This window comes from Pinus tabuliformis, chromosome 7 (assembly GCF_031772625.1).
Source record: "Pinus tabuliformis cultivar Carrire ecotype Pingquan chromosome 7, CPIR1, whole genome shotgun sequence".
Lineage (NCBI taxonomy): Eukaryota > Viridiplantae > Streptophyta > Pinopsida > Pinales > Pinaceae > Pinus > Pinus tabuliformis.
The window spans coordinates 1,601,027,605-1,601,052,697 of NC_142293.1; the positions used below are offsets into that span (position 1 = coordinate 1,601,027,605).

The window sequence follows — 25,093 nt, forward strand, 5'->3', positions numbered from 1 at the left end:
AAGAAAAAACAAAACTTACACATGTATACTGTTTGCATGTGCTATTTCTTCACATCTTGCTGGAAGTAAAACATATGTCACATGGGCTTTCATAGGTTGTAACATCTACCACGAGAAGAATATTTCTGACTCCATTATCACTAAAAAGTCAGTAACGGGTCACACTAACAAGCCAAACCTCCATGAGGAATGCCTGGGTAGCCCTTTAGATAAATCCACAAATATTCTTCCTTGCTGCAAATGCGATTAGCAAGAAGAGAGAGCCAACCCTAGAAAGTGTTTCTGTTGACGGAGTGCCAAGCAAATCAGTCATGATATCCAGTTGATGTACAACATTCTTCCCAGGAAACAATGCCTTTCCCGTAAGCATTTCAGCAAATATGCATCCTATGCTCCAGATATCAATGGCAGGAGTGTACTGCAACAGAAATATATCGCCAACAAATTAAGTAATAGGCACAGCATTATTTCCATAATTCTAACAGGGAAAAACAGATCAATGGCATTGTAAATGATAATAAAGGTTCAAAGCAATAAATTATAATGGATATAGATCCATGCATTGAAAAGAAATATCTATGCTAAAAAATGTGGAATTGACATACAGTAACATCTCTAAGAAAACCTTTCTAGAAAACATTAATGTTAGGACAGTTAGGAAATATATCTGCTCTGTTTCCCCAGAAAATTCTAAGAATCACACCAACAACATTGGAACTTCATTCAGGATTTTATTCACCAGTAGAGAATAAGATTTTGTAGCAATTCCAAGTCTGAATCTGAAATTTTAAAACATTGGTTTGAAACACCATTTTTAGCACTGAAACTTAACAGTCAGCAAACACTGAATGGGATATTACTGTCTTACTGGCTGAAACATCTAGATGGACAATAGCAGAATTCCAGGAATGGTCATAAAACTACCACCAGGGACATATCTTAGCAATGATTGTAACACGGAATGTTGCTGGTGATTAGGTGTTATTTACACTCATTCCCGAATGGAAGTTTGTCTTAGCACACTTGTATCACTGTCAGGTCGTTTTCATGAAATACGACTGCCTCTTACACAAGAAACTGTCATGGTACTCTTTCCAGCGAATATCCTTTTGGAAAACATACCAAGCATATCTAATAAAACTTGATAAATGTTAGATGAGGTCAAAGTAGGAAAGGTTAGAACTTATCAAGGGTACAACCAATGTTTTAAAATGTGGATATGTATTTATTTTTTTCAGATATGTATTGCAATTTGCACTCAGTGCCATTTTGATATATATATATACCCCTTAGATGGTATATACTTCAGCAGACTTTGCATATTTTGTCTCTAATGAATCATGGTTTGGAGTCTTTAGAATGTAATTTTTCATTACAGTCACCCTGGAATATGAAAAGTTATAAAACTGCATGTCATTAACAACTTCAAAGCTAACCCTTTTTATGATAATATAAGTAAACAAATAAGTAGAATGCAATAAAATCAGCATGATATAAAGAAGGAAGGATATTGAGTGCCAAGAATCATTCTTGGGCCCAAAACTTTTTTAGCTCTCAGTTTATGGGCTTGTTTTGCCATCAGTTTCTGGACTTTTATGACTGCTAGTTTTTGGACCTTAAAGACTCAATTTACTTTTATAGGCTTTCATCCCTGTTAGTTTTTGAATCTTCAAAACTAGGATTTTCACAGAGTTCTCGGAAAATGTTAAAGATGGCAATGTCTTATCTTTCTGGCTTGCATTCTGAGTGGTAGGCCTGATTCTTAGGGGCCTCGGCCTCAGCTAAATTGTACTGTTTACCTGTATATATTTATAAAGTAGAAGCTAAAAACAAAATGACCTTTTCAGTTCCAAAGGAAATGTCTCAACAAGATAGTTGTAACAACTAACAACCAACATGTATTCTCCCGTTTGCTTTAAAGTTTAAACAGTCTATAGACAAAATTATGCTAATCTCATACACAGCTATCATTAGAAAAATTGCCCTCTGGGCATGGGGTAAAGCACTAAAAGGCAAAAAACAAATGACAAGTATGAAAAATGCAGCTCGACTATACATTAAAAGATTCACCTTAGTAAAGAAAGAACCGCAAAGCTCAGGAGCTCGATACCACCTGGTTGCCACATAATCCTGCAACAAGGTCCACGCAATATCAACATTTCGTGAAAAAAAAAAGAAAGTAAACAAATTTCGCTTAAGTATTGCCCCATAATCAGACTTTGCTACTTTCAGAAGCTAAAGGCCCTCTCTAACGTTGACTAAAGAATATGCATCATTTAGCATGCTTAGTTACTAGAGCATCTCATCTCACATCAAAGGATAGTCAACAAGATGATAAACGCTGATATGTTTGGCCTAAAAGCCATGCAAATCAATTCACACAGCAAAGAATTGGCTCCTCTCCCATGAAAGCTAATACTATCAATGCTCTCCTCAGTGATTTAACTAAGATGCTGATTAGAGCTCATAAGGAAAGCAAATATTAACAGCTAATATCAGCCAGACTGGGAGCAAGACTCTACACATGAAGAGAAAACGAATCCCTCATTCCAGGTAGCTATGCACATGGAATCCAGGTGAGAGAAATTACCGTCCAGAAAATGGCAGATGGAGCATCATTGAAGGAGACACGAGCAAGCCCAAAGTCACATATTTTCAATTTACAGTCAGCATTTGCCAAAATGTTTTTTGGCTTCAAGTCACGATGAAATACATTTGCTGTAAGAAAACCATAAAAACATTTCATCAAGTAAAACAATGAGACTTCCAATAGACAAAAGCCCAAAGAAAAAAAATTGTACTAGGACTGGAAGCAGATCTTTCAGGTGAGATTTTCAGACCTGTATGAATGTACTTTAGAGCTCTAAGAAGCTGATAGAGAAAGAACTGATAGTGTTCAGGTGTGAGATCGTCATTTGCTTTAATAACTTGGTGAAGATCAGACTCCATCAACTCAAATACAACATATATATCTTTGAATTCGCGTCGAGATGGAGGAAGCATAATGTGCTTAATCTCAACAATGTCTGGGTGGCGAAGCAGTCTAAGTAGCTTGATTTCTCTCAGAATGCGTGTGGCATCAGATACATGTTCAAATACATCATTAATCTTCTTAATTGCCACTTTCTCACCAGTATGAGTATCAATCGCAGAACTTACTACACCATAGCTTCCCTTGCCAACAACCTCCTGTATCTGGTATCGGTTTGCTTCACCATATTCGGTGAAGAACTCCGTCTCCAGCGAGCTCTGGAATATCACAAGTACACCATTAGCATAAGAACATTTGCACTGTGTTACGAACCAAGATATTTGCTCAACAAAAAACCTGGTTGAATTCCAACATGATAAGGTCACTATTAACAGATGACATTTGATTAAGTCTTACAAGTGAAGTTATATCTATACTTAGGGGCCATTCAAGCTATTGCCTGCCAAGAGTTTACATGTTTAATCTCCAAGGCCCGACAATGTGTATCATACAATAGCATATATCCTAAATGTTTGAAAAACTAGATGGGTTACAAAATTTTAGGTCAAAAAAGTTATACAGGAAATGAAAATCGGCATGCCTAATTGAATGTGAAATTTGAATCTTAAGCCATGCTGCAGAAGTAAACAGGCATAGGGTGATAAAACACCCCTCCAACTGAGATAAGTCACAAATGTAATAATGTCCAGCAAATGACCAAATGTAGGTCAATGTGACTGTTCAATACATATGTGGCAGAACAAAGTGGGAGTGCCAAAAAAATGTCACTCCTATGAAAGCAAGAAACAAAGCTGATCTCTATAATCTGGATGCAACTAACATAATGCAATGCTCCAGAACCGAATGCATGAGAGCCTCAAAGCTCCAAGACCAAGTGCCTATTGTCAAATTGGGGAGAGAGAGGGTCCTCTGAAGTTGAATGTGAAATGGCACGAGTGAATGTGAAGGCCTCATGCCATCTAAGGCAGGAATCTCTGTATATAAATCCAGTTGGAGAAGTTCGATATGGCCTAGAGAATGTCTCTGGCCCTAGAAGAGGTGACCTACTGTCGATATTTGGTGGAAGGGAGTTGCCTACTAGTGAGGCATGAACTGTCTGAAAGCTCATATGACAGCCCCTCATGGGTCTCAGTCAAGGACTGTGCTACCCCCAAAGGTATCGCCAATCTGGGCATCAGAATGGCACTGCACTCAACCTATCTTTTGGTGCCCCTGTCTACTGGGAGCACTAGAAAGAAAGGTGTGAACCGCTAAGTAATGTCCAGTCAAGTTGGGGAAGGGGGGGAGGAGAAGGATCTAAGCTCTACGCCTGAGAACCTCTCCTAGAAACAACACTCAGCACCAGTGATTTTGATATTATTTCAAAAAAAAAAACGACAAAAGACTCTCTAAATAGGAAATGGAACCCCCTGCCTCTCACAGTAGCAGGGGGCATCTGAATATAAAAGTTCTCCTCTATCTTTGTCACCTATGTACTACAACAAAATCCTCCACCCTATAATGTAAAGAGTCCCAAGCATCCAGGGACCAGGAGTTGGTCTTGTGTTACTCAGGGAGGCTACCCATTATCACCTAAATGGCTCTTTCTCTCCCATTTTGTTGAATCTTCTCCAACACAAGGTGGCATCCTTAAATATGATTGCTAAGGCTATGGCATTGAGGCAGAAGATGATTTATTGAAGAGTAAGCCCAAGCAAAACATATGTTCTAGCAATAGATGAAAAGTGAATGGTCAGGGAAAGCAAGATGGAGGTGAATCTCTAAGACCAGTACCTACTATGACTACCAAATATTGGGCAACGTAGAGTGAAGATGTATGGATCTAGAGGACAAATGCATGAATAGGTAATGTAAATGAGGGTTCATCTATTTGCCACAAACAAACCTAGGTTTGCTAAAAATTACGGCAGAAAACTACCCTGGAAGGCTAGGGGTGCCATTCTTAAGCATTTGTTATGAAGGTCAGGTCATGTTTTTTTTTAGAGGTGGTTCACGGGTGGCTGCTACATCCACGAAAAATCTGGGCAGATCAACCCCGAAGGGAATCTTTTAAAGCCCGTCAACCAAACTAGTAGGGCCTAACTCCAAGGGCGTTGAGGAGAATTGACCCTGTGACCTACCAAGCGGCGAGGTACTTAACAACAGGGACTCGACCAGTTGAGCTAACCCTTGGGGCTAAAGGTCAGGTCATGTTACTCTAAAACAACTAGGTTTATTAGATGCAAGCTCAACACAACAATAATAGATATAAGGGGATTAAATCCTCACATTACACTATCCAACTGACACATAGTTCATTACAAGGCCTTCATAACATGCTACAAGGGTTTCCTACAACATAAATCAACATGTAAAAGGGCATAAAAAGGGCCTCACATAGATAGATTTTATACCTCCAATATTCCATTTAGATTTGCCAAAATGATGTACAATGTAGCTCAAGAAGAGAGCTCCTCAATTCCTAAATTCCCAACCACCGTCAAATGGAGAGAAAATTCCTCTTCACAAGATTTTCTTCTCTCTTACAATAAAACATTATTATTCTCCAACTAACTCCTTGAAAAGACAAACAAATAATTTTGATGCATTTTCACTTCAAAGATGGATTGCACTTGATGTTATTTTGGTTATGTGCACCCTTACAAGCTATATAAAAGAGAACTTGTAACTTGTGGACGTGGTTGATGAAGATTATAACTTCTAGATGATTGATGTTATATGGTTTAATCCATGTTTTCATGCTTTTTATATCTAATTCATCATTCTACATGCTTTTGTTAACATATATGCATCAATATATATATATATATACACTCCCAACCCATGAGCTTTCAAAAATATCGCTCCCCGCTTCCACTCCCGCTCTCAAGTAACCTTGGTCTAAAGTTGAGTTGTGAGGTAGGTGTTGACCATGTACATGTCAACAGTCTAGGAAGCAAAGTATAAAGCAATAGATAAAAAAATTTGAGTCAATGTGATCATTGTAATCCCAAATTTTGTTTTTGTATTGTAAAAATGATTCTAGTATGACTATTAAGCCATGTAACAACACTTAGGTAAGCCTATGATTTTTGTCAAAGGGTTTCACTCAATGGAGTTTTTTAACCTCCTCAATTATCTGTGTTTGTAAACATGGGTAATTGGTAGAGTTTTTCTCCCAGATATACCCCAAAGCTGGGGTGAAATTCATTAATGAGGTTTTAGGTGAGTCCTAGTGTTAATCAGGTATTTGTATTTTTCATACTAGATCGTGTGTCTTGTGTCGCAGAATTTGGTTAAGTCTCAAGTGATCTATGTTTATGTGTATTTCCCCTTCTAAGGGTTGAATTATTATTTTGACGTAAAAAGGTGTTTAGAAATATTTTTGGTGAATGGTTCCTCCTAATTAGAACACCATTCCCAAAATATTTTTTAGACACGCTTAAAGGGTGGAAAAATAATTAATCCCTTCTTGAGTCTTTTTAATTTTAATTTTAGGCAAAAGTAAAATTAATGTTAACCAAATATTATCCAAAAAACAAAATGAAGGGAAAATTAATTACCCTCCAAGTGGAAAATTCATCAAAAATATTTGAGGGTATTTTCAAAGGAAAATAATTCATGTCAAAAATAAAATGCCTCATTTCCAAGGTAGAAAGACCCAATCCAAAAATTTGTTGGGCCCAAAAGATTATTTTCTCCAGCAAAATTGAAATTTTGGGCAAAGCAAATTTAATTTTGCACAAGTAACGAAATTCTATTTTTTGGAGGTCCTCCATGGTCCAAAAGTTAAAGTTTGACCCCTCCAGCACAGTGAAAATGGAAGGTCGAATTTTTTTGGAGATTTGTGCCAACGAATCAAGGGATAGGATTTTTCTTCCAGGATCAAGCAATGGATTGATGCAACTAGCCATTATTTCCACTTGGAGGGGTTGATCCCTCTCATTTTCTGTATAAGGAAGCTCTCAAGCTCCTCATTGTAACATGAACGGTGTTAAAAATCTTTTGTATTGAGCTAAAAGCTCTGTTGGAATTTTTGCATTAATAAAAAGTCTTTAGGGTTTCAATTCAATGTGCATTCTCGCTTGATGATTGATGGTATGTGTTGAATTTATTTTAATACTCTAATTGTTTTAGCTAAAGATTATTATTCCATAGCCCGTGGTTGGATTATATATTAGCACAGGTATCTTGCTTCAGGTATTGGATTAGAGAAAGCACATCAAACCTAGCAGATCTAGCAAGAATCTCTAGATCTCTAGACTTCCTTGTGTGAATCGAGCCCCTCTAGAACTAATAATCTATGTGTAGAGGTCTTCAGATATTCAACACTTGGGTGTGCCCAAGTACATGGGCTTCAGGGTGATGGCATCTTGTTTGGACTCTAAGCTTATCTAAAGAATTATTGTGCAAGATTTGGATTGGTGCATCAAAATACAATTTATTTTTATCAATTATTTTCGAAATCTATTTGAGCTTAAAAGATGTATTTGCTAAATAGAGTTTATTTTCAATTGTGGATAGTGTAAATAATTTGTAAAATTTTTTGGAAATTATTCTAACCCTTGTATATTATTTTTCTCATTTGTAAATAATATTTTTGGGGTTTTTATTTTATAAATTTCTAAATCTTGTGTCTTGGGCTCTACTATTTAGCTTGCAGGTGTGAAGGCTCAAGGATTTCAAGGATAATTTGATTGTGAAGAGCTTTAGTCCTCTCCTAGCCTAGACGACTAGGGTTTATGGGTATAGAGGCCTAAGGAGGAGTTGTCCAAGCAAAGATCAAGGTCGTTCAGGATTTGAGGCCTGATCTAGGGCCTAAAGGCCTGGATCTAGCATACCCACCTCTCATAGCTTCAACGTCGAGCCTAGAAGAGGAGGTCGCTAGCCCTACAAGGGCTTTTTCACTGAAAATTCATGGTTTTTTTGTTATTTGCTAACATCTGAAGCTTGTTGCAGGTGTCTTGTGTGGGTTTCATCATTGATTTGGGCTTTAGAGATCATTTTTTTAACTAATTGAGGCAGCCGCAAGGTTTGGAGGGCTAATTAGCCCTAGACGCAGGCCCAATTATGCCTTGGAGACTAGGCCACAAGGGTTTTCAAAGTGCTACACTTGCTCAAAAGTTTTCTTCTCTAATCTCTCTTTAGTTGTAGGCCTAAAGGCATTGATATCTAGGGTTTTCAAGTGATTTTAATTGCTAGTTTGCCATTGTGAATTTTTTGAGTCATTAGGGCTTGAAGTAGATTTTTTTTGTGGCTAACTTTTGTGTTTGCGGGCCCTAATTCACTTGGAAGAAGGGTTAGAGGGTTGATCTCATCATATCTTAGCCATCTAAGGCCATCTAGCCCTAGCCGTGAGGCCTAAAGCCTCTTTTTCACTAGGTCACAAGCCTTATTGGGCTTCCCAGGCCTAGCCGCAGCCCTTGGAGGACTAGATCCATTATACATATTTGTTTTAAGGTTAATCCATTGGTGTTGCGGGTTCTTTTTTAAGGGTTTCAAGGCCAAAATATCAAAATTCCAAGACCTAGTCTTGTTAGCTAGTTTTGTACAAGTCTGATCCATTATTTGCATGTGTGTTTGGGCTAACAATTTGTGGTTGCAGTGATCTAACCTCTTGTGAGTGCAGGCATTGGAGGAGTAATTTCTCTTGGGTATCCCCAAACTTGGCATAGGCTTCTAAGGGTTTGCATCTCCTATCCCCATCTCTCTCTTCTCACTGTTGAAATTTACATCAGATTTGAATTATTGACAACAGTGCTATAAGTGACATAAGTGGTGGCATTCATTAAGGAAAATGTCCTAAATCTAATCTAAATAATCTCAAGATCCTAAAAAGTGATTTACTAAAGAACTTAAGAGTAAGTTTATCACTGTTTTACCTCATTTGCAATTGAAATATTGGATTGATATCATTGTAAAAGAAGTCTGATCAGATTTGAAGTGCGTGCCTAGGACTTAAATCTAATAAGTCTAATAAGCCTAAAAGTCACTTCATGATTGTTCAAAGTTTTGCCATTGAAATAGTGATTGTTTTCAAGTAGATTTTGGGACTACTATTGTGCAATGTGTGGGCTGATTTATAACAGTGATATAGTGCAAGAGAAGCTCTTGAAAATCTTAAGTTACATTGAAGTCTTGATAGTAGTTTTCCATTACTTCTCTTATGTTTCTTCTTGCATCATTGCAAAACATTGCATTGGCATCAGAATATCTCTCTCATTTCAAATTGTTAAAGTGCTAGTTGCATTTTGCATATTGCATCTTTGCATTATCATTGCACTTAGCAAAGCATATCTTAACCACTCTCTTTGGCATGCTAAACCTTGCATTTGCATCCTTTGCATTGTCATTATATTGCTTTGCATTTATTGGCATCTCATTTTTTTGTAGTTGCAGCAGTTTTATTAAAAATCACTGTTAGTGATCTCTTATTGAGCTTGTCAATATTGCATTTAATCTAATGTGCTTCATTGACTTATGATCTAAGTGATAAGTGCTATAAGATTTTTCTTGTGCCAAAACGTTAAATCACTTCATCATAAGAAGATTTAAATAAGATCTTAATTACCTCATTGATAACCTTTAATAATCTCTTGCAGTTGAAATTGCTAATATTGTTTCATTGGGATAGTTGTTCTCTAAGTACTTCATTTATTTGTTCATATTGCTCTTGTCATCTTGTGTTGAATAAGCATTTTGATTTCAAGTAATTTAATCTTGTTGAAGTACTTAACAGATTTAATATTCTCATTGAAGCAATCACTCACATCTTGCATCTTCATTCTAGGTTAGAAGTGCATCTTTAAAATTAACCTCCAAGCATAAGCTTGGTTGTAAGAAAGATAGGGCCATCTCACACAATTTGCAAAGTCTAGACCCTCATCTGCAATTAACATGGTGACCTCGCAATTCTCTTGTGGGCAATTCCTTGTAGGAACGGAGGCACTTGGGTGGTTAGAACTCCACGGGAGGTATCATTAATGAGGCCTTAGCCTCCTTCCTTTGGACTTCTCTCTAGAACTTGCATTCGAGACTAGTTTCAAAAGAATTGAGAGGATGGATTTACCTAGACTAGGCATCTAATTAAAATTAACCAAGATTCTGCATCTCACATAGATTTAGGTCCTGCACTTCATTTAGATAGATTTTGCATCCCTCAACAACTATTCATCCGGTAAATTGGAAATTATTAATTCATATTGTGCAAGTAATTAATTTTAAAATGCATTGGTCTCTAACTTGCAATCTCAAGGAATCTAATCCAATCGTGCTCAATAATCATACTTGCCACTTAAATCTCAACCAAGTTGCTAGGCCATTCAGTTGTGTCTCCTTCACTTGTTGGTTCCTAGCAAATTGTTCATCATCTCTCCATAGGGACTACCCCCCTTAGCCTGCATTTAGGAGACAGCTTAAACGGAGAGGGCAGGGATCAGAGTGACAACCCCCTACCCTGAGCGTTGTCTCAATCTCGTGTACAATTCAGGCAACAACAATAGGCACCATTAGTGAAGGGGTTTCTTGTGATGAGAAGCCACCTTGAAGGGTCGGTCAGCGCTCAACATTAGAGCTCTATATAAATACACAAGCATGTGAGAGCAAATCATCAATAAAGCAAGCTCATTCAATCTTTTCTAGTGGAGGAGAAAATTCAGCCAAAGAGAAATCTATTGTTGGAGATCATCTTAATCTTTTCTTCATCATTCTATCATCCTTTCTGGAAGCCGCACGTGTGAGGAAGAAGGCAAAGTTTGACCAGATCGTTGACTAGCATCTTGGAGGTCGCACGTGTGACAACTCTATTGTTCTTTGACCAAATTTTGATTGAAGTTGACGGCATCTATTTGACCACAAAGTTTGACTGCACATGCAAATTGTTGACTACATAGTACAAACCATAGGTTTGACCACAAACTTTGACCAAGGTCAAGAGTTGACCACAAGGCCAAAGCTTGACCACAGGGCCAAAGCTTGACCACAAGGCAGCTTGACCAAGTCATTTTACCATTGTTAGATTTCTAAGTATTTTCACTGATTGACTATCTTTGACTTGTTGTTTGAACATGTTTGATTGGTATTTTGACTTGGATATTGGCACAGATTTCTTAACATTTATGATTTGTAAACCTTGTTGAAAAGACAATTTCACCTCAAGAAAATATTGTCGGGTTTTCTCCCAAGGTTGGGTTTCCCATGTGAAAAATATTGTGTCTATTGTGCATGGTTGTCTTTCTGTGATCTTTACTATTTTTGTTGCATTTACTGTTGAGATTTTCTTAGTATAATTATTCAATGATAGCAGTGGCATAAAAAATATTGTTTGAAAATCATTAGGAAGTAATTATCAGGGGAAAAATTGTATTCTACTGCACTTGCCATAGAATTTCAACACTTTAACCGATATACCTGGGTCTCATACCCATGCACCTCAAAGCCTCTTGGTTGATTTATGTACACCTCCTCAATCAACCCAATAAGAAACGTTGTCCATTCATTTGATATAAATGCCAACCAAAAATTGATGCTAAATACATAATGAATATGATGGCCTAGCTACTATCTCCTCATGGACAATTCCTTCTTATTGGGAGAACCCTCTAGCCACAAACAAGGCTTTGAATTTCTCTATGTTGCCATATGATGCATGCCTAACCTTATACAGCCACCTAAAGCCAATCATTGACTTCCCATCTAGTTTAGGCACAATGCCCTACACATCATTCTTCATGATGGAATCATACTCCTCCATCATGACATCCTACCAAAGTTGTTGATTTGCTACCTCCTCAAAACTAAAGGGCTCTACATCAATGATGGAAAACATCAATACCACATAATTCAAAAATTTCTTGGGAGGATGACTTAACAAAATCAGTCTTAGGAGCCCCAACTTGCTCCTATAAATACTGGAATGTTTGGGTAAGCCACTTAGGACCTACCTAGGGTTTCTAACTAGATTAGATGGTAAAAAGGCATCCCCTCTACCTTCAAAAGCTTGTTAATCTTGATCCAATTTTTCCGAAATTTGTGGCTCGGCCTTTGGAGTAGCTAGCTCATCTAACCTCCTTAGTGTCTACTAGAGGTTCTTGAGACTTGGAGGACCATGCATTCTCATCAAACTTGACATATCTACTCACAAACACCTTTCCTTGAGATGGAATGTAGACTTTATAAGCTTTAGAGGTCTCATTGTAACCCACCAAAATGCCCTTCAAACTAGAACATTTTAGAATATCAACAATTGTAAGAAATACTTTTGCCCAAAGACATATCTACATCATGAAGAATCATAAATTTGGTTGTCTCTATGATGGACCTATTCTTCCTTTATGCAACCCCATTCTACTAAGGGTTGCGATGCACTCTCAACACCTTCTTGATTCCTACTTGCATGCAAAAAATGTTAAGTCTTTGTGGTTTACTCCCCTCCATTGTCAAACCTTAACACCTTAATCTTCTTTCATATCTGATTTTTTAGATGAACCTTAAAACTCTAAAACTTTCCAAAGGCCTCATCCTTGGTCTTCATTGTTAATTTGGCAGCTCGGTGACAAATTCCAACCATTGCATTAAATTCCTCTTTTCGAAAGGACCAAGATTGACTTATGAAGCACTCAATCCGGACAAGGGAAAGTAGATTTTTGAGGTCAAGCCCACAAGTACAAAATTGTCAAGGTCGGCCTTGGGTCAAATGGCACCTCTCAAAGACAAGATGGGACCCCTCAAGTTGCATATAAATTCAAGTGACCTCAACTTAATTTGGCGTCTCCTCGACTCAACACATTTCTTCTCTCTCACTTGATTGGTTCATACAGGTCTGAGGCAGCTACTCTTCTTCACACGTGTGAGGGTTTGGAGACATCTTTGGCATCTTTGACTTTTGATGATTGGGCATTTGGTTTGGCTTGTTTTTCTTGGGTTTTGGATCTGATTAAGGAGGTCGAATTCAGTGAGGAAGGATGAAATTCTGAAGCAGCAAGACCACCTTTGACCAGTGTTGACTTTTCTACAGTTGAAGTTTGACCAGTATTGACCAAGGGTCAAAAGGAGCATTTTCACTTTGATTTTCTTGGAGAAGGTTTGTCCCATCAAGCCACATTTTTGGGCACTAAGACCGGGCCTTTTGAGGAGTTTGACTGTTGTTGACCATAGGTTTGACCGCAAAAGAGAGTTGTATATTTTCTCTCTCCATTGACCAAGTTTGACCAAAGTTTTTGGAGTTGTTTTAACTGATCCTTGACCAGCAAAAGAGGCCGCATTGACTGGGCTTTGACCAAATTCAATTGGAGCAGATTTGACCATGATTTGATTGTTGTTGACTTGACTGGTTAGTGTAGTCAATTGTTGTTAACTTTTTGCATATTTGACTCTTCCTCATCATTTTGACATTGGTATATTGATTTGACATTAGATTGATTGGATATTGGATATTATTGAAATAACAGTTGAGCGTAGAACAATTGATGAAAAATTAACATGGTATCGGAGCCGAGAAAAATACAAGCCCAAGAGACATAGAGCAAGAGCATCCATCTTCTAAAGCAGTTAATTGAAAGGGAAAAAACTTTTGGTAAAAAATGTCTACCTCTTACTTCAAAGATAATGAAAAGTTAACTGATGCATCTGGCTTTGCAGCTTGGAAGACCAGGATCAATGTCACCTTGGATGAGTATGATGTCTTCGAATACGTGGAAGGAAAGATTTCAACACCTCCGGAAAATGCTCCCCAAGCTGTCAAATCCAAGTTTAAGAAAGGTGAGATTAAAGCTAAGAAGATTATTATTGATTATTTACGAGATCATCTACTTGTCTATATTTCATCTTTGAAGACATCCAAGGAAATGTACGATAAGATTGTGGGCATGTATGAAGTGAATAATTTGAGCCACATTATGGATTTGAAAAATCAACTCAAGGAATCTAAGATGCGCAAGGGAGAGACTATACAATCATTCTTCATGAGAATCACTGAAATCAAGGATCAACTCTGGACTGCTCAAGAAATTATACCTGACAGGGAATTGGTGATGACTGCCCTTAGTGGCCTTCCTTCATCATGGGACATGTTCATTACTTCTATCAACAATAGAGAAAGGATCCCTTCTTTTGATGAACTACTTGCTCTATGCAATCAAGAGGAAAGATTAATGATATCTAGAGGGAGAATTCAAAGGCCAAATGAAGGAGAGCCTACTGCCTTCATTGCTCAAGGGAAGAAGAAGAATGTGAAGAAAGGAAAGGGAAAGCCATCTAAATCAAGAAGACCTCCTCAAACCAATCGAGATTCCAAAGATTCAAAAAGGCAAGATAGAGATGTTGAATGCTACAATTGTCGTCGAAAGGGTCATTATGCTCGAGATTGTCCTGAAAAGAGAGATGCTCCAAGAAGAAATCCTTCAAGGTCCTAGAACAATAATTGTGGCTTCAATTACAACAGGTCACATGAAAGAAGGAATGATAGAAGACGAGACTCTCCTGATGATTGTGAAGATAGCTATCGTCCACCAAAGAGGTTAAGAAATTCTAGGTATGAAAGTAATGCTACTAATCAATTTGAATATATTCTTATTTCCGCATCATCTAGCTCATCTCCTCCAAATACTTGGAATAGTTGGTTGGTTGATAGTGGGGCCTCTCATCACTTCTCTGGGTATAAGGAGGTTCTCTCTAATTTGGTAGAGAGGGAGTCCAATTTGAAGATTATTCTTGGAGACAACTCCACTCATCCTGTTAAGGGCTTTGGGTCTGTCAAATTTCACTTGGACTCTAGGGAATTTGTTTTGCTTCATGATGTGATGTATGTGTCGGGATTGAAGAAGAATTTGGTATCCATATCTGCTTTGGAAGACAAAGGAATGAGGGTTGCATTCATCAAAGGAAAAGTACTTACTTAGCCTGTTGGATCCCCAATGAGAGATGCTTTCACATTGGGATCTAGATTTGAAGGACTCTATACAGTCACTGGTAGACCTCTTCTAGCTATGGTCCATGATACAAATCATCAAAGCGAGTTGTGGCACCGAAGGCTAGCCCATCTACATTATGATGCTCTTCCTAAATTGAAGAAGTTAGTCTCTGGGATCCCCAATATTCAAGCCCATCATGATGGTATATGTCCAGGGTGTGCCAGTGGAAAGAAGACAAGGGGACCATTCCCCTCTAGCAAGAACAAGACAAAAGATATCCTTCATCTCATTCATTCTGATATATGTGGTCCAATGCCCGTGCATTCACTTGGTGGCCATCTCTATTACATCACCTTCATCGACGATTTCTCAAGGAAGACATGGATATATTATTTGAAGCACAAGGATGAGGCCTTCGAAATGTTCAAGGAGTTCAAGGCTTTGGTTGAAAATCATACAGGGAAGAAAATAAAGATCTTCAAGTCTGACAATGGTGGGGAATACATCTCAAATGAATTTATAGACTTTTGCAAGAAGGAAGGAATCAAGAAGGAGACTATTATGCCCTACAATCCCGAACAAAATGGAGTAGCTGAGAGAAAGGACCAACCTATTGTAGAAATTGCCTGATCCATGCTCCATGATCAAAAGTTACCCAAGTTCCTTTGGGCTGAAGCAACAAACACAATGTGGTATATGTTCAAAACAAGGTGCCTTATCAAGCTTTGGACAACAAGACCCCTGAGGAAGTATTCGCAAGTGTCAAGTTCGATATTGGCCATTTCGAATTTTTGGCTGCCCCATATTTCCATGTGCCGAAGGACAAAAGAAACAAGTTGGAAGCCACTGGTAGAAAAGGTACATTTGTTGGATATAGTGAAGATTCTAAAGCATTTAGAATATATATTCCTGGTCAAAGGAAGGTTGAAATTAGCAAGGATGTAACGTTCGATGAAGATGCTACCCTTGGAAAAGCAAGGGACCTTCCTCCACCTCCTCATCCTGAGAAGAAGAGTGATGATATGGATATTCTAGAAGGTCCATCTGTGCCTAAATCCAAGAGAGATATTGTTGATGATCCCATGGAGCCTATGGACCCCTTGGATCCTCCTCCATGTGATTCCCCTACCAGGAAGAGGCCATTATAGCTTTGTGACATGCTTCAAGATGTCACAAAACATGCTATTGTCTGTGGAACATTTAGAGAAAGCAAGAAGCCATGCAGGTACCAAGCATATGTTGTAGCTATGAGCAATATGATTCAAGTTGAGCCTCATACCTTTGAAGAAGCCATGAAAGAACAAGTCTAGAAGGATGCAATGGCCAAAGAATACGAGTCAATTATGAAGAACGACATATGGGATGTTGTGCCAACACTGAAAGGGAAATTTGTGGTGCTTTGAAATGGCTCTACAAAATCAAGCATGGGCTTGATGGAAGCATCGAAAAATACAAGGCAAGGTTCGTAGCCCGTGTATTCTCCCAAAAAAAAAGGAGAAGATTATGATGATATATTTGCTCCAGTGGCCCGGTATACAATCATTCATTCAATAGCAGCCCTTGTTGCAAATCAGGGATGGACTCTTCATTAAATATGTGTGAAGACTACTTTCTTACATGATTTGCTTCAAGAAGAAGTGTACGTTGAACAACCTCCAAGACTTGAAGTCCATGACAGGAAGACCCATATATTCTGATTGAAGAAAGCTCTTTCTGGATTGAAGCAAGCCCCCCGTGCATGGAATGCCCGCATTGACAATTACTTGATGAAGTTGGGATTCACAAGGAGCAGTGTCGATCCAAACTTGTACTTCAAAGTGGTCCAAGGTATTCCTCTCATTTTGGTATTATATGTTGATGACTTATTTTTGACAGGTGCAAATCCTCTTATTCTTGAATGTAAGAGGGAGATGGCTACTAAATTCGAGATGAAAGATCTTGGTTTGATGCACTATTTCCTGGGACTTGAGGTTTGGCAAAGACTGGGTGAGATTTTCCTTTCACAAGGAAAATATGTTGTGAAACTGCTAGAGAGATTTGGCATGGTTGAGTGCAAGTCCTTTCCTACACCTATGGAGATGAATTTCAAGAAGCTATGTGGAGAGGTTGTCGGACTGGACCTAGAAAACCCTTATGAGTATAGACAACTGATTGGTGCTCTGATGTTCCTCGTGAACACTCACCCCAACATATGTTTTGCAGTTAATACTTTGAACCAGTTTATGACTGAGCCTCACCATGTACATTAGGTCGCTACCAAGCATGCATTGAGATATCTACATGGGACTATTAACCTTGGATTGAGATATGTCGTTGGAGACGTTAGACTACATGGATATACAAACACAAATTGGGTTGGTAGTGTTGTTAACAGGAGGAGTACTTTTGGATGTTGTTTTAGTCTAGGACCCACCATGATATCGTGGATGTGCAAGGAGCAAAAGCCAATAGCCCTTAGCACTACTGAGGCCAAGTATATTGCAGCCAGCCTGGCAAGTTGTGAAGCAGTTTGGTTGAGGAAGCTCTTTGGAGAGCTAGACACAACAGTCATCTATTGTGACAACAAGAGTGGGATCTGTTTGTCAGAGAACCCTGGAGTTTGACTGTTGTTGACCGCAGGTTTGACTGCAAAACAAAGTTATACATTTTCTCTCTCCATTGACAAAGTTTGAACGAAGTTTTTGGAGTTGTTTTGACCAATTGAGATATTCATCAAGGAGGTCACTACAATATTTATCTTGCTCATGTGCTTAGAATTGAGTTTATTTTGCAACAAGATCTTCCAATTGATGTTCACACTTAGATATAGAATAACTAGAGCATCAAACATATCCTTAATTGCGACCTTTTTGATGATATCAAGGATCAAGTGGTCATTCACAAAGTCTAGGATGACTATGTTATCTATCTTGCTCATGTGCCTGGAATTGAGTTTATTTTGCAACAAGATCTTCCAACTAATGTTCTCACTTAGATATAGAGTAACTAGAGCATCAAACATATCCTTAATTGCGACCTTTTTGATGATATCAAGGATCAAGTGGTCATTCACAAAGTCTAGGATGACTAAGTTCATCTTGGCCATTTTCTTTTTATGTTCTAGCAAAAACACAAGATTGATCAGCTCTACACAAATCATGCTCCTCCAACAACATATATATCTAACACTTCCACAAGACAATGTTATAGGGACCTTCCAATTCCTCTTCGTATCTAACACCAAATGTAAACATACTCCTGTCCTCGGAATTTGTTGCTAGATGAAACAAACCAACAACCTAAAAGCAACCTATCACATCCATAATGTTATTCTCAAGCATGGATCTTGAGCATTCTCACCCTTCAAACGTCTGGACAACTCCCTATCACGTGTATGCAACCCTTCTATCCATACACAAATTACTGGAATGTTTCAGCAAATATGCTCTAATAACACAACAAAAATCAAACCATGGTGAGAAGATTCTGCGCTATAGAAACTAACCTAAAAACTATTGATCGTTAAATCTTAAAACACCAATCAAATTTGAGCCAGGAGTCTTTAACGGTTCACCTACAAACACATACTACTAATAAAATAAAATAGCAAACACGATTTTTTGAAAAATCAAAATGGCATCATTAATTATCTATTAATTATGAAAACATAAAGTTAAAGTGATAGCACAAAACTCAACTCTCAAATCACCAAAAGGTGTCCTCCTCCTTTATAGACTAGGAAGGACATGTACAGTCAATCTAGATGCATGCGCAACAACACCTCTACTATGAGTAAGAAATCCTAACCCTAGTGCACCTATATGGATGGACAGCTAAGACAAAATAAGGTTTACCCTCCTAGAGATATGTACCTTTCACAATGCTGGAAAATCCTCATAAAAGTGTGCTCGTACAAACTTAGGGAATTGTGCCATCTATCTTTGTGCATTCAAAAGCTAAATAAAGCACAAAACAAAATTAGAACTGAACTATAAATTTTCAAAAGCATCTAATACTGGAAATGGACTGAAGATGGCCCTCAATTACTAGTGTGCCACCAAAACTATCGCACGAATTGCTAAAGGATGATACATTGTTGGTGCACAAAAGTTTGAAAACAGAAAGATCAATCAACAACTCAAAACTTAGACTCTCGAACCACAAAATGGTGAGTCATTCTTCTCATCTGCAGACTAGGAAGGACAGGGGCAGTGAATCTAGATGCATGCACAACAGTGCCCCTACTGGCAATCAAAACTCCTTACCCTATTGCACTTATTTGCATGGCTAACTAAACCAAATTAAGGTATGCCCTTCAACAAATCGTAGTTTTAAAACCAGAACCAATGATCGGACCGGTCCACCTAATAAATCAGATATCAAACCAGAACCAGTCAAACTAGGACTGGTCAGATCTCAATGGACCGATTTTTAAAAAAATACATTAAATAATTATTTTTTAATGAAAAAAATATTTTTTAAGATTTAAAACATGATTCCAATCCAATAGAAACAAAATATGCAAAGTTTGTTCATTTATATACCATGTAAAGGTGAATATATCAAAATGGCACCAAGTGCAATACATATCATCAACAAAATACACAAGCAATGAGGCTCTAAATGGTCTAAAAAGTCCAAAAATAATGATACAAGCTACGAGGCCATTGGCCTACTACAAGTCTAGACTCTGCACATGATCAATCATCAAATTCATCACCACTACTAGACACATGAACATCATCATCAGCAGGAGCTACATAGACATCATCTGGTTTAAAGTCTGAGGATGCCTCAGCCTCATTTGCAATCTCAGTAGCATTGCCACCAATAACAATAGAAGTGGACCTAATGGAAGCACGAGTTGGTCAAGTTGCATGACTAGTGCCTTCCATTGGTTGTTTGCCTTTCCTTGAAGCAGCTACTAGTCCTGGTTTTGATGGTGCCACCAAATTTGCTCTATCCCCTGCTAATGCCATGTCGATATCAAAATCACCATCAAACACATGATCTTCAGTCTCCTCCACCCATTGTGATGTTGGATCAATATCGTCCAACACAATGGGATCTAGATCAGTTGTTTTGTTCATCATTTGGTTCCACCTTAGTCGAAGGTTGTATTGCATGAAGACAGGATCATTTAACCATTCTTGTTCCAAACGGTTTCTCTTTTTTGTGTGTATGCACTCAAAAACAGACCAATTGCACTCACAACCTGAAGCACTACAAGTTTGGTTGAGGACTCTAGTCGCAAACTTTTGCAATTGAGGACATTAGCCGTCAAATGACTCCCACCAATGTGCTGCAAAGAAAAAGACATTAATTAGTAACTTAGTTCATTTCATTACTTATTTACAAATTACAAGTATTTATAGATAGTTTGAATTGTAAATTTGTAAACAATTTAACTTGAAAAGAAAAACAAATTGGAAATTGGAATTGCTTACCTGGTTGATCCATCCACATCTCTTGCCATCTTTGGCAAGTTTTTGCCAAAGGCACCAATTGCCATACTTAAAAGAGTAAGTTTTCTATGTATTTCCAACTGGTCTGCATGGATAGGGACCATGCGCTCCAAGCAATCAATCAATCTAGCTCTGACCTCCCCATCTTGCAGGTCTCCTAACCGAGCTTTATGATGATACATTGGGTTCAAAAAATACCCAGCGGCATGTATAGGACGTTGGAGTTTATGTTTCCATCTGTTATCAATGATCTCCCATATATGGCCATATTTAGCTAACATGTCCTTGTAAGTTGCCCGTATCTGCTCCTTTGCCTAATTCATAGCCTCATAAATGTAGCCCATGGCCAATTTTTCCCCATCCACAATCCTTAGCACCTTAACAAGGGGCTCAGTAATTTTCACAAGCTCTGCAGACCTTTTCCAAAAATAATTGTCAAACACTTTCTTTTTGGTGTCTTTGCCATCTTGTCTACGAGCCCACCGAGATTCAATCCAATCATCAGAAGAAAACATTTTCTGCAAGTTTTTCTATTGAGCATTGAGACATTGCAACGTGAGCAAGTGAGTTGCAAATCTCATAATTGCAGGCCTAACAAGCTCTTTGCCCCTAGTGTTTTTCCTCATTAGGCTCAATACCCATGAGTGGTTCTACATGTATTTTGTAATGCACTTGGCATGCTCTATAGTGTTTTTTACCCACTCCACTTTGCCTATGTCCTCAAGCATGAGGTCTATGCAACGTGCAACACATGGAGTCCAAAATATGGTCCTATATTTGGACTCAAGCATCTTTCCAGCAAGAACATAGTTTGAGGCATTATCTATAATGACCTGCACAACATTCTGCTCCCCCAGTTCCTGAATAATGTCATCCAAAAGCTCAAATAGAAGGGTTGCATCCTTCACCTTATCAGATGCATCAACTAATCTCAAAAACATGGTTCCTTGAGAACAAGAAACAAGGAAATTAATGATAGTGCAGTTCTTTCCATCGGCCATCCATCTAACATGATGGAACAACCTGTTTTGAGCCATGAATCTCTATACTTAGCCAAATACTCATCAATGGAAAAAATCTCTTTTTACAAAAGAGCTCCCCTCAAGTCATGCATACTAGGGTCTTTGAAGCCCTTTCCTGCAACTATAACAGAGTCCCACATAGCTTGGTAATAAAGTGAGTGAGCAGCAATGTATGGGATATTTGCATCATACCACCATCTAACAATGTATTCATAAGAAGTTTCTTTGCATTGTTTTTTCCAATGTTGATCCAAAGTGGGTTGACAACTTCGCTAGGAGGAAGTGGGATTAGAAGAGGCAATGGTGGCAGAGGATGAGAAATAACTCTGGATGTTTGTTCTCTTTGTTCCTTTTGATTGTTGGCCAAAAGGAGGAACATAGTGAAAGGGGTCATTGGTGGAAGGGATAGAAGAGGAGTCTTGAATCTCATAATCATCATACCCACTCTCTTTCATGGCTTCTAATAATTCCCTCTTCCTTGCAATGTCATCTTGGATGGCCTTCTCCCTAGCCTTATTCTCCTCAAACTTTTCAAACTTGGAAAGGTATTCTGCCCTAATAGGACCTAACACTTCATTTGGTGCTTCACATGGCTTTACTTGGCCTCTTATCCCAGCCAAGTGTTGTTTCAATTTGAGAATACCCCCACCTCCAATAGGTTTATGGCAAAATTTGCATATCATTTTTCCATCAATCAAATCACAATGAGCCCATGCATTGTCCTTGGCTTTTGGAGCCATGTTGGCTTGAAATAATTAAAATTTGCAAAGAAATCTGCCATTTAAAAAGTTTGCAGCTAAGAAAAATGGAAACCAAAGCTAAATTTAGGAAAAAAATGCACATGTAACTCACAAAATTTGATAGCATGGGGCTAGAGATTTGATATCATAGACACAAAAATTTTAATACATGCACAGCAGTGAAATGAGAAATTTTTCAAGTGAAAATCCTTACCTGGAAATGCAAACTAACTTCCTTAGCCTCCTCTTGAAGATGCCAACTCCACTGACGACTCCAAACTATCTCCAAAATAGCTTCAACTCCAACTCCAAGCCTCCAAGATGACTACTCCAACAAAAACTCAACACTCTCCAAGCTCCCAATCAAACTCACAAAAACTCCAAATGAGATGTGTGAGACAAATGAGAGGGGTAAGCTCCTTTTAAAGGCTTGGAGAGGGTGTTTTTGGAGGGAAACAACCCTTATTTTCCCTCCAAAACACCCTGGAACCTTCCTAAAGTGCGTTGTGTGGGTCCTCCGTGGCCTTGGTAGTGAACCGGCCGGTTTAGGACAGAACCGGTCAGTTTGACCATAAACCAGCTGGTTCCATCCTAAACCAGACGGTTAGCACCGGTTTTTCTGATTTGTGGACGAGGAGGTGGGTTAAACCCAATTTTTCAGCCAATTTGACCCAGTCAGCTAATGAACCTGCCGGTTTGACTGGTTTCCGGTTCAAGCCAGCTGGTTTTTAAGACACTGCTAGAAATACGCACCCTCCACCATGCTGGAAAATTCTCATGCAAGAGCATCCATACCAACTTAGGGAACTGCACGCTCTATCTTTGAGTGTGCAAAAGTAAATAAAGCACAAAAGTAATTTAGTACTGATATGCTAATTTGAAAAGCATCTCAAACTGGAAATACTGAATATGGCGCAAGCATGCACTCCCTCTCTTTCTCTCTCTCCATAAATACTAGTGCACCCTGAATACTGTTGCATGAAGTGCTAAAGGAGGGCACACTGATGCTGTACGGACTGTTTTGCTGAAGGAGCTGCCGTAGCTGGAACACTATCTGAGCTACACAGGTAAACTAACAGTGCATTTTCTTGCGAGGGAAATCAAAGAGGAGCTAGGTCATACAAAATTTGGAATACTTTATGAATTTACAACTCAGCCAACTCCCAAATTATTGCCAAGTTGAACAAAAGAATCCACTCTACGTGTTTGTTGAATCCCCGCCGAGTCCAAAGCGTGTGACAAAACATGACTTTGTATGCGATGAGGTTGGATTCCCGTCCCTGTGGCAGAGACCCTATAGATGGATTTTTAAGCACTTCACAAAAGAGAAAAATGCGTTGGAGTAGAAGAGTCTGAAACAAAAGAAAAGGCTATTTGGGGGTCACACATGTAACTGAAATAGATATTTTGAATGGGAAAATCAGAAAGATACAAGTGCTGGAAACTCAAAAAATGGTGGAAATTGTGATCTGTATCTTCAAGATATCTGAGGAACAAAGAATATATATAATAAAGAATGAAAAGCCCCCTGTGTAATTCCTTCGTGTAAACAATCAAGATAAAAACCACGTAGCACTGATTGCTAGAGCAGATCATTTAAAACGTAAAGGGTTTCACACTACATGTTATTGGCACGGCAATCTCTTTCTAAAACAGATTTAATTAGCAACATTGGCCATCCTTATAGCAGGCTGTCAACCTTTTGTACAAAAAGAGCAGATTTTGGCCGAATCTATTTTTCCTTGAATTGTTTGACAAATGTATGACTGGACAGCAAGTGAATCAGAATAAAGCATATCTTCATTTAAGAGGCAGTGCTCAGAGTCGCTCGCGAACCGGATGACATACATAGATAATCAAACATACTCTAAACATCAGCACAAAGTCCCATCAACACTCTCTTAATCTGAAAGCATGTGCGAAGACGCCAAAAAAATTATATATTTACATCCAAGAAAAAGGAGTTTCTGAAATTAATTAAACTGATTAACAATTACACTGACCAGCTGCTCAAGAATTGAATCTCACAGTAAAACTGAACAAATCTATAATTGCAAATATAAAAGGTGCTTTCTTTAAAATATTAATATTTAACAATTCGTTCAACCAATGCCGAAATGATAAAAAATGAAAATGACCAATGTGCAAAGAAGCTACGGGCATATATAAACAAAATTTACTGCGAAAAGAAAAAAGAAAGCTAAAAGAAAAGGAGACCGACTTTCCTGGAGCGATCGGGCCCGGTCATTTTGCTTCTCAACTGCACGCGCACAGGCTTCAAGCCACGGCCCTCCGCCGCCTTGGTTTCCACAGGTAATGGAGAGACCGAAGAAGAAGAGAGGGAATCCACTGTTTGTTTCTCTTTTCCTGATTCGTGAGCGCTTGAAGAATGACTCCAGCGACGCTGATACCACCTACGGACGCTATCTACTACCGTCCCTCCCATATGTGTGATGATGCTCCTGTTCTTCTGCTCGCATTTCAGTCCGTCCGAATCCTCTTTGAAGCCCCGAGGATTCGAACCTGGATCTGTGCAGAAGCAGGGGAAATTCGTTTTCGATGCGCGTAGAGAAATTAATCCCGGGACCTCCAAACTCTTTTCTTTCTCCTCGTCCGCGTCCTCGGAAGTAGTAATAATCCGATTTGACGCGGCACACACGGCAGTCTTATTTCTCAGAGTATAACCCCATGAGCTCCCGGGTTCGGACCCCGAGTTCGACCTCTGTTAACTTAATTGTTTTTAGCTGCCGTGATATCACTCTCATTATTTTAATCCATTAACGCCGCGTATACGTGGTGGGTCGCCATGGCTTTGACTATCGCTAACAATAATCTCCGCTTCCGCTTATCCAGAGTGTTTGGCAGAGTGTTTGGAAGGGAAGTTAGCTTTATGTTGAGCAGCTTTACACATGCACTGGATCCCATTCATCCATTTTAAATATAATATAAAATAAAATTATCTTACATATTTTATTTAAATTAAAATTTATTATGGTTTATTTATATT

The 25,093-nt window shown here is 38.5% G+C and overlaps 1 protein-coding gene across 1 annotated transcript in view; it reads right to left on the reverse strand.

Annotated features, from left to right (window-relative positions):
• The window catches only part of LOC149254260 (mitogen-activated protein kinase 9-like), a 44,790-nt gene extending 19,905 nt beyond the window's left edge, over positions 1 to 24,885 (reverse strand). Inside the window, exons 1-5 of the mRNA XM_089460104.1 lie at positions 24,308 to 24,885; positions 2,841 to 3,249; positions 2,591 to 2,718; positions 2,071 to 2,130; positions 269 to 418 (exon numbers count right to left, since the gene is read on the reverse strand). Of these exons, the coding sequence (XP_089316230.1) occupies positions 269 to 418; positions 2,071 to 2,130; positions 2,591 to 2,718; positions 2,841 to 3,249; positions 24,308 to 24,532 (972 nt within the window). The 5' untranslated portion in view covers positions 24,533 to 24,885. The remainder of the gene's footprint in view (positions 1 to 268; positions 419 to 2,070; positions 2,131 to 2,590; positions 2,719 to 2,840; positions 3,250 to 24,307) is intronic.
• Positions 24,886 to 25,093: the final 208 nt, after the last annotated feature.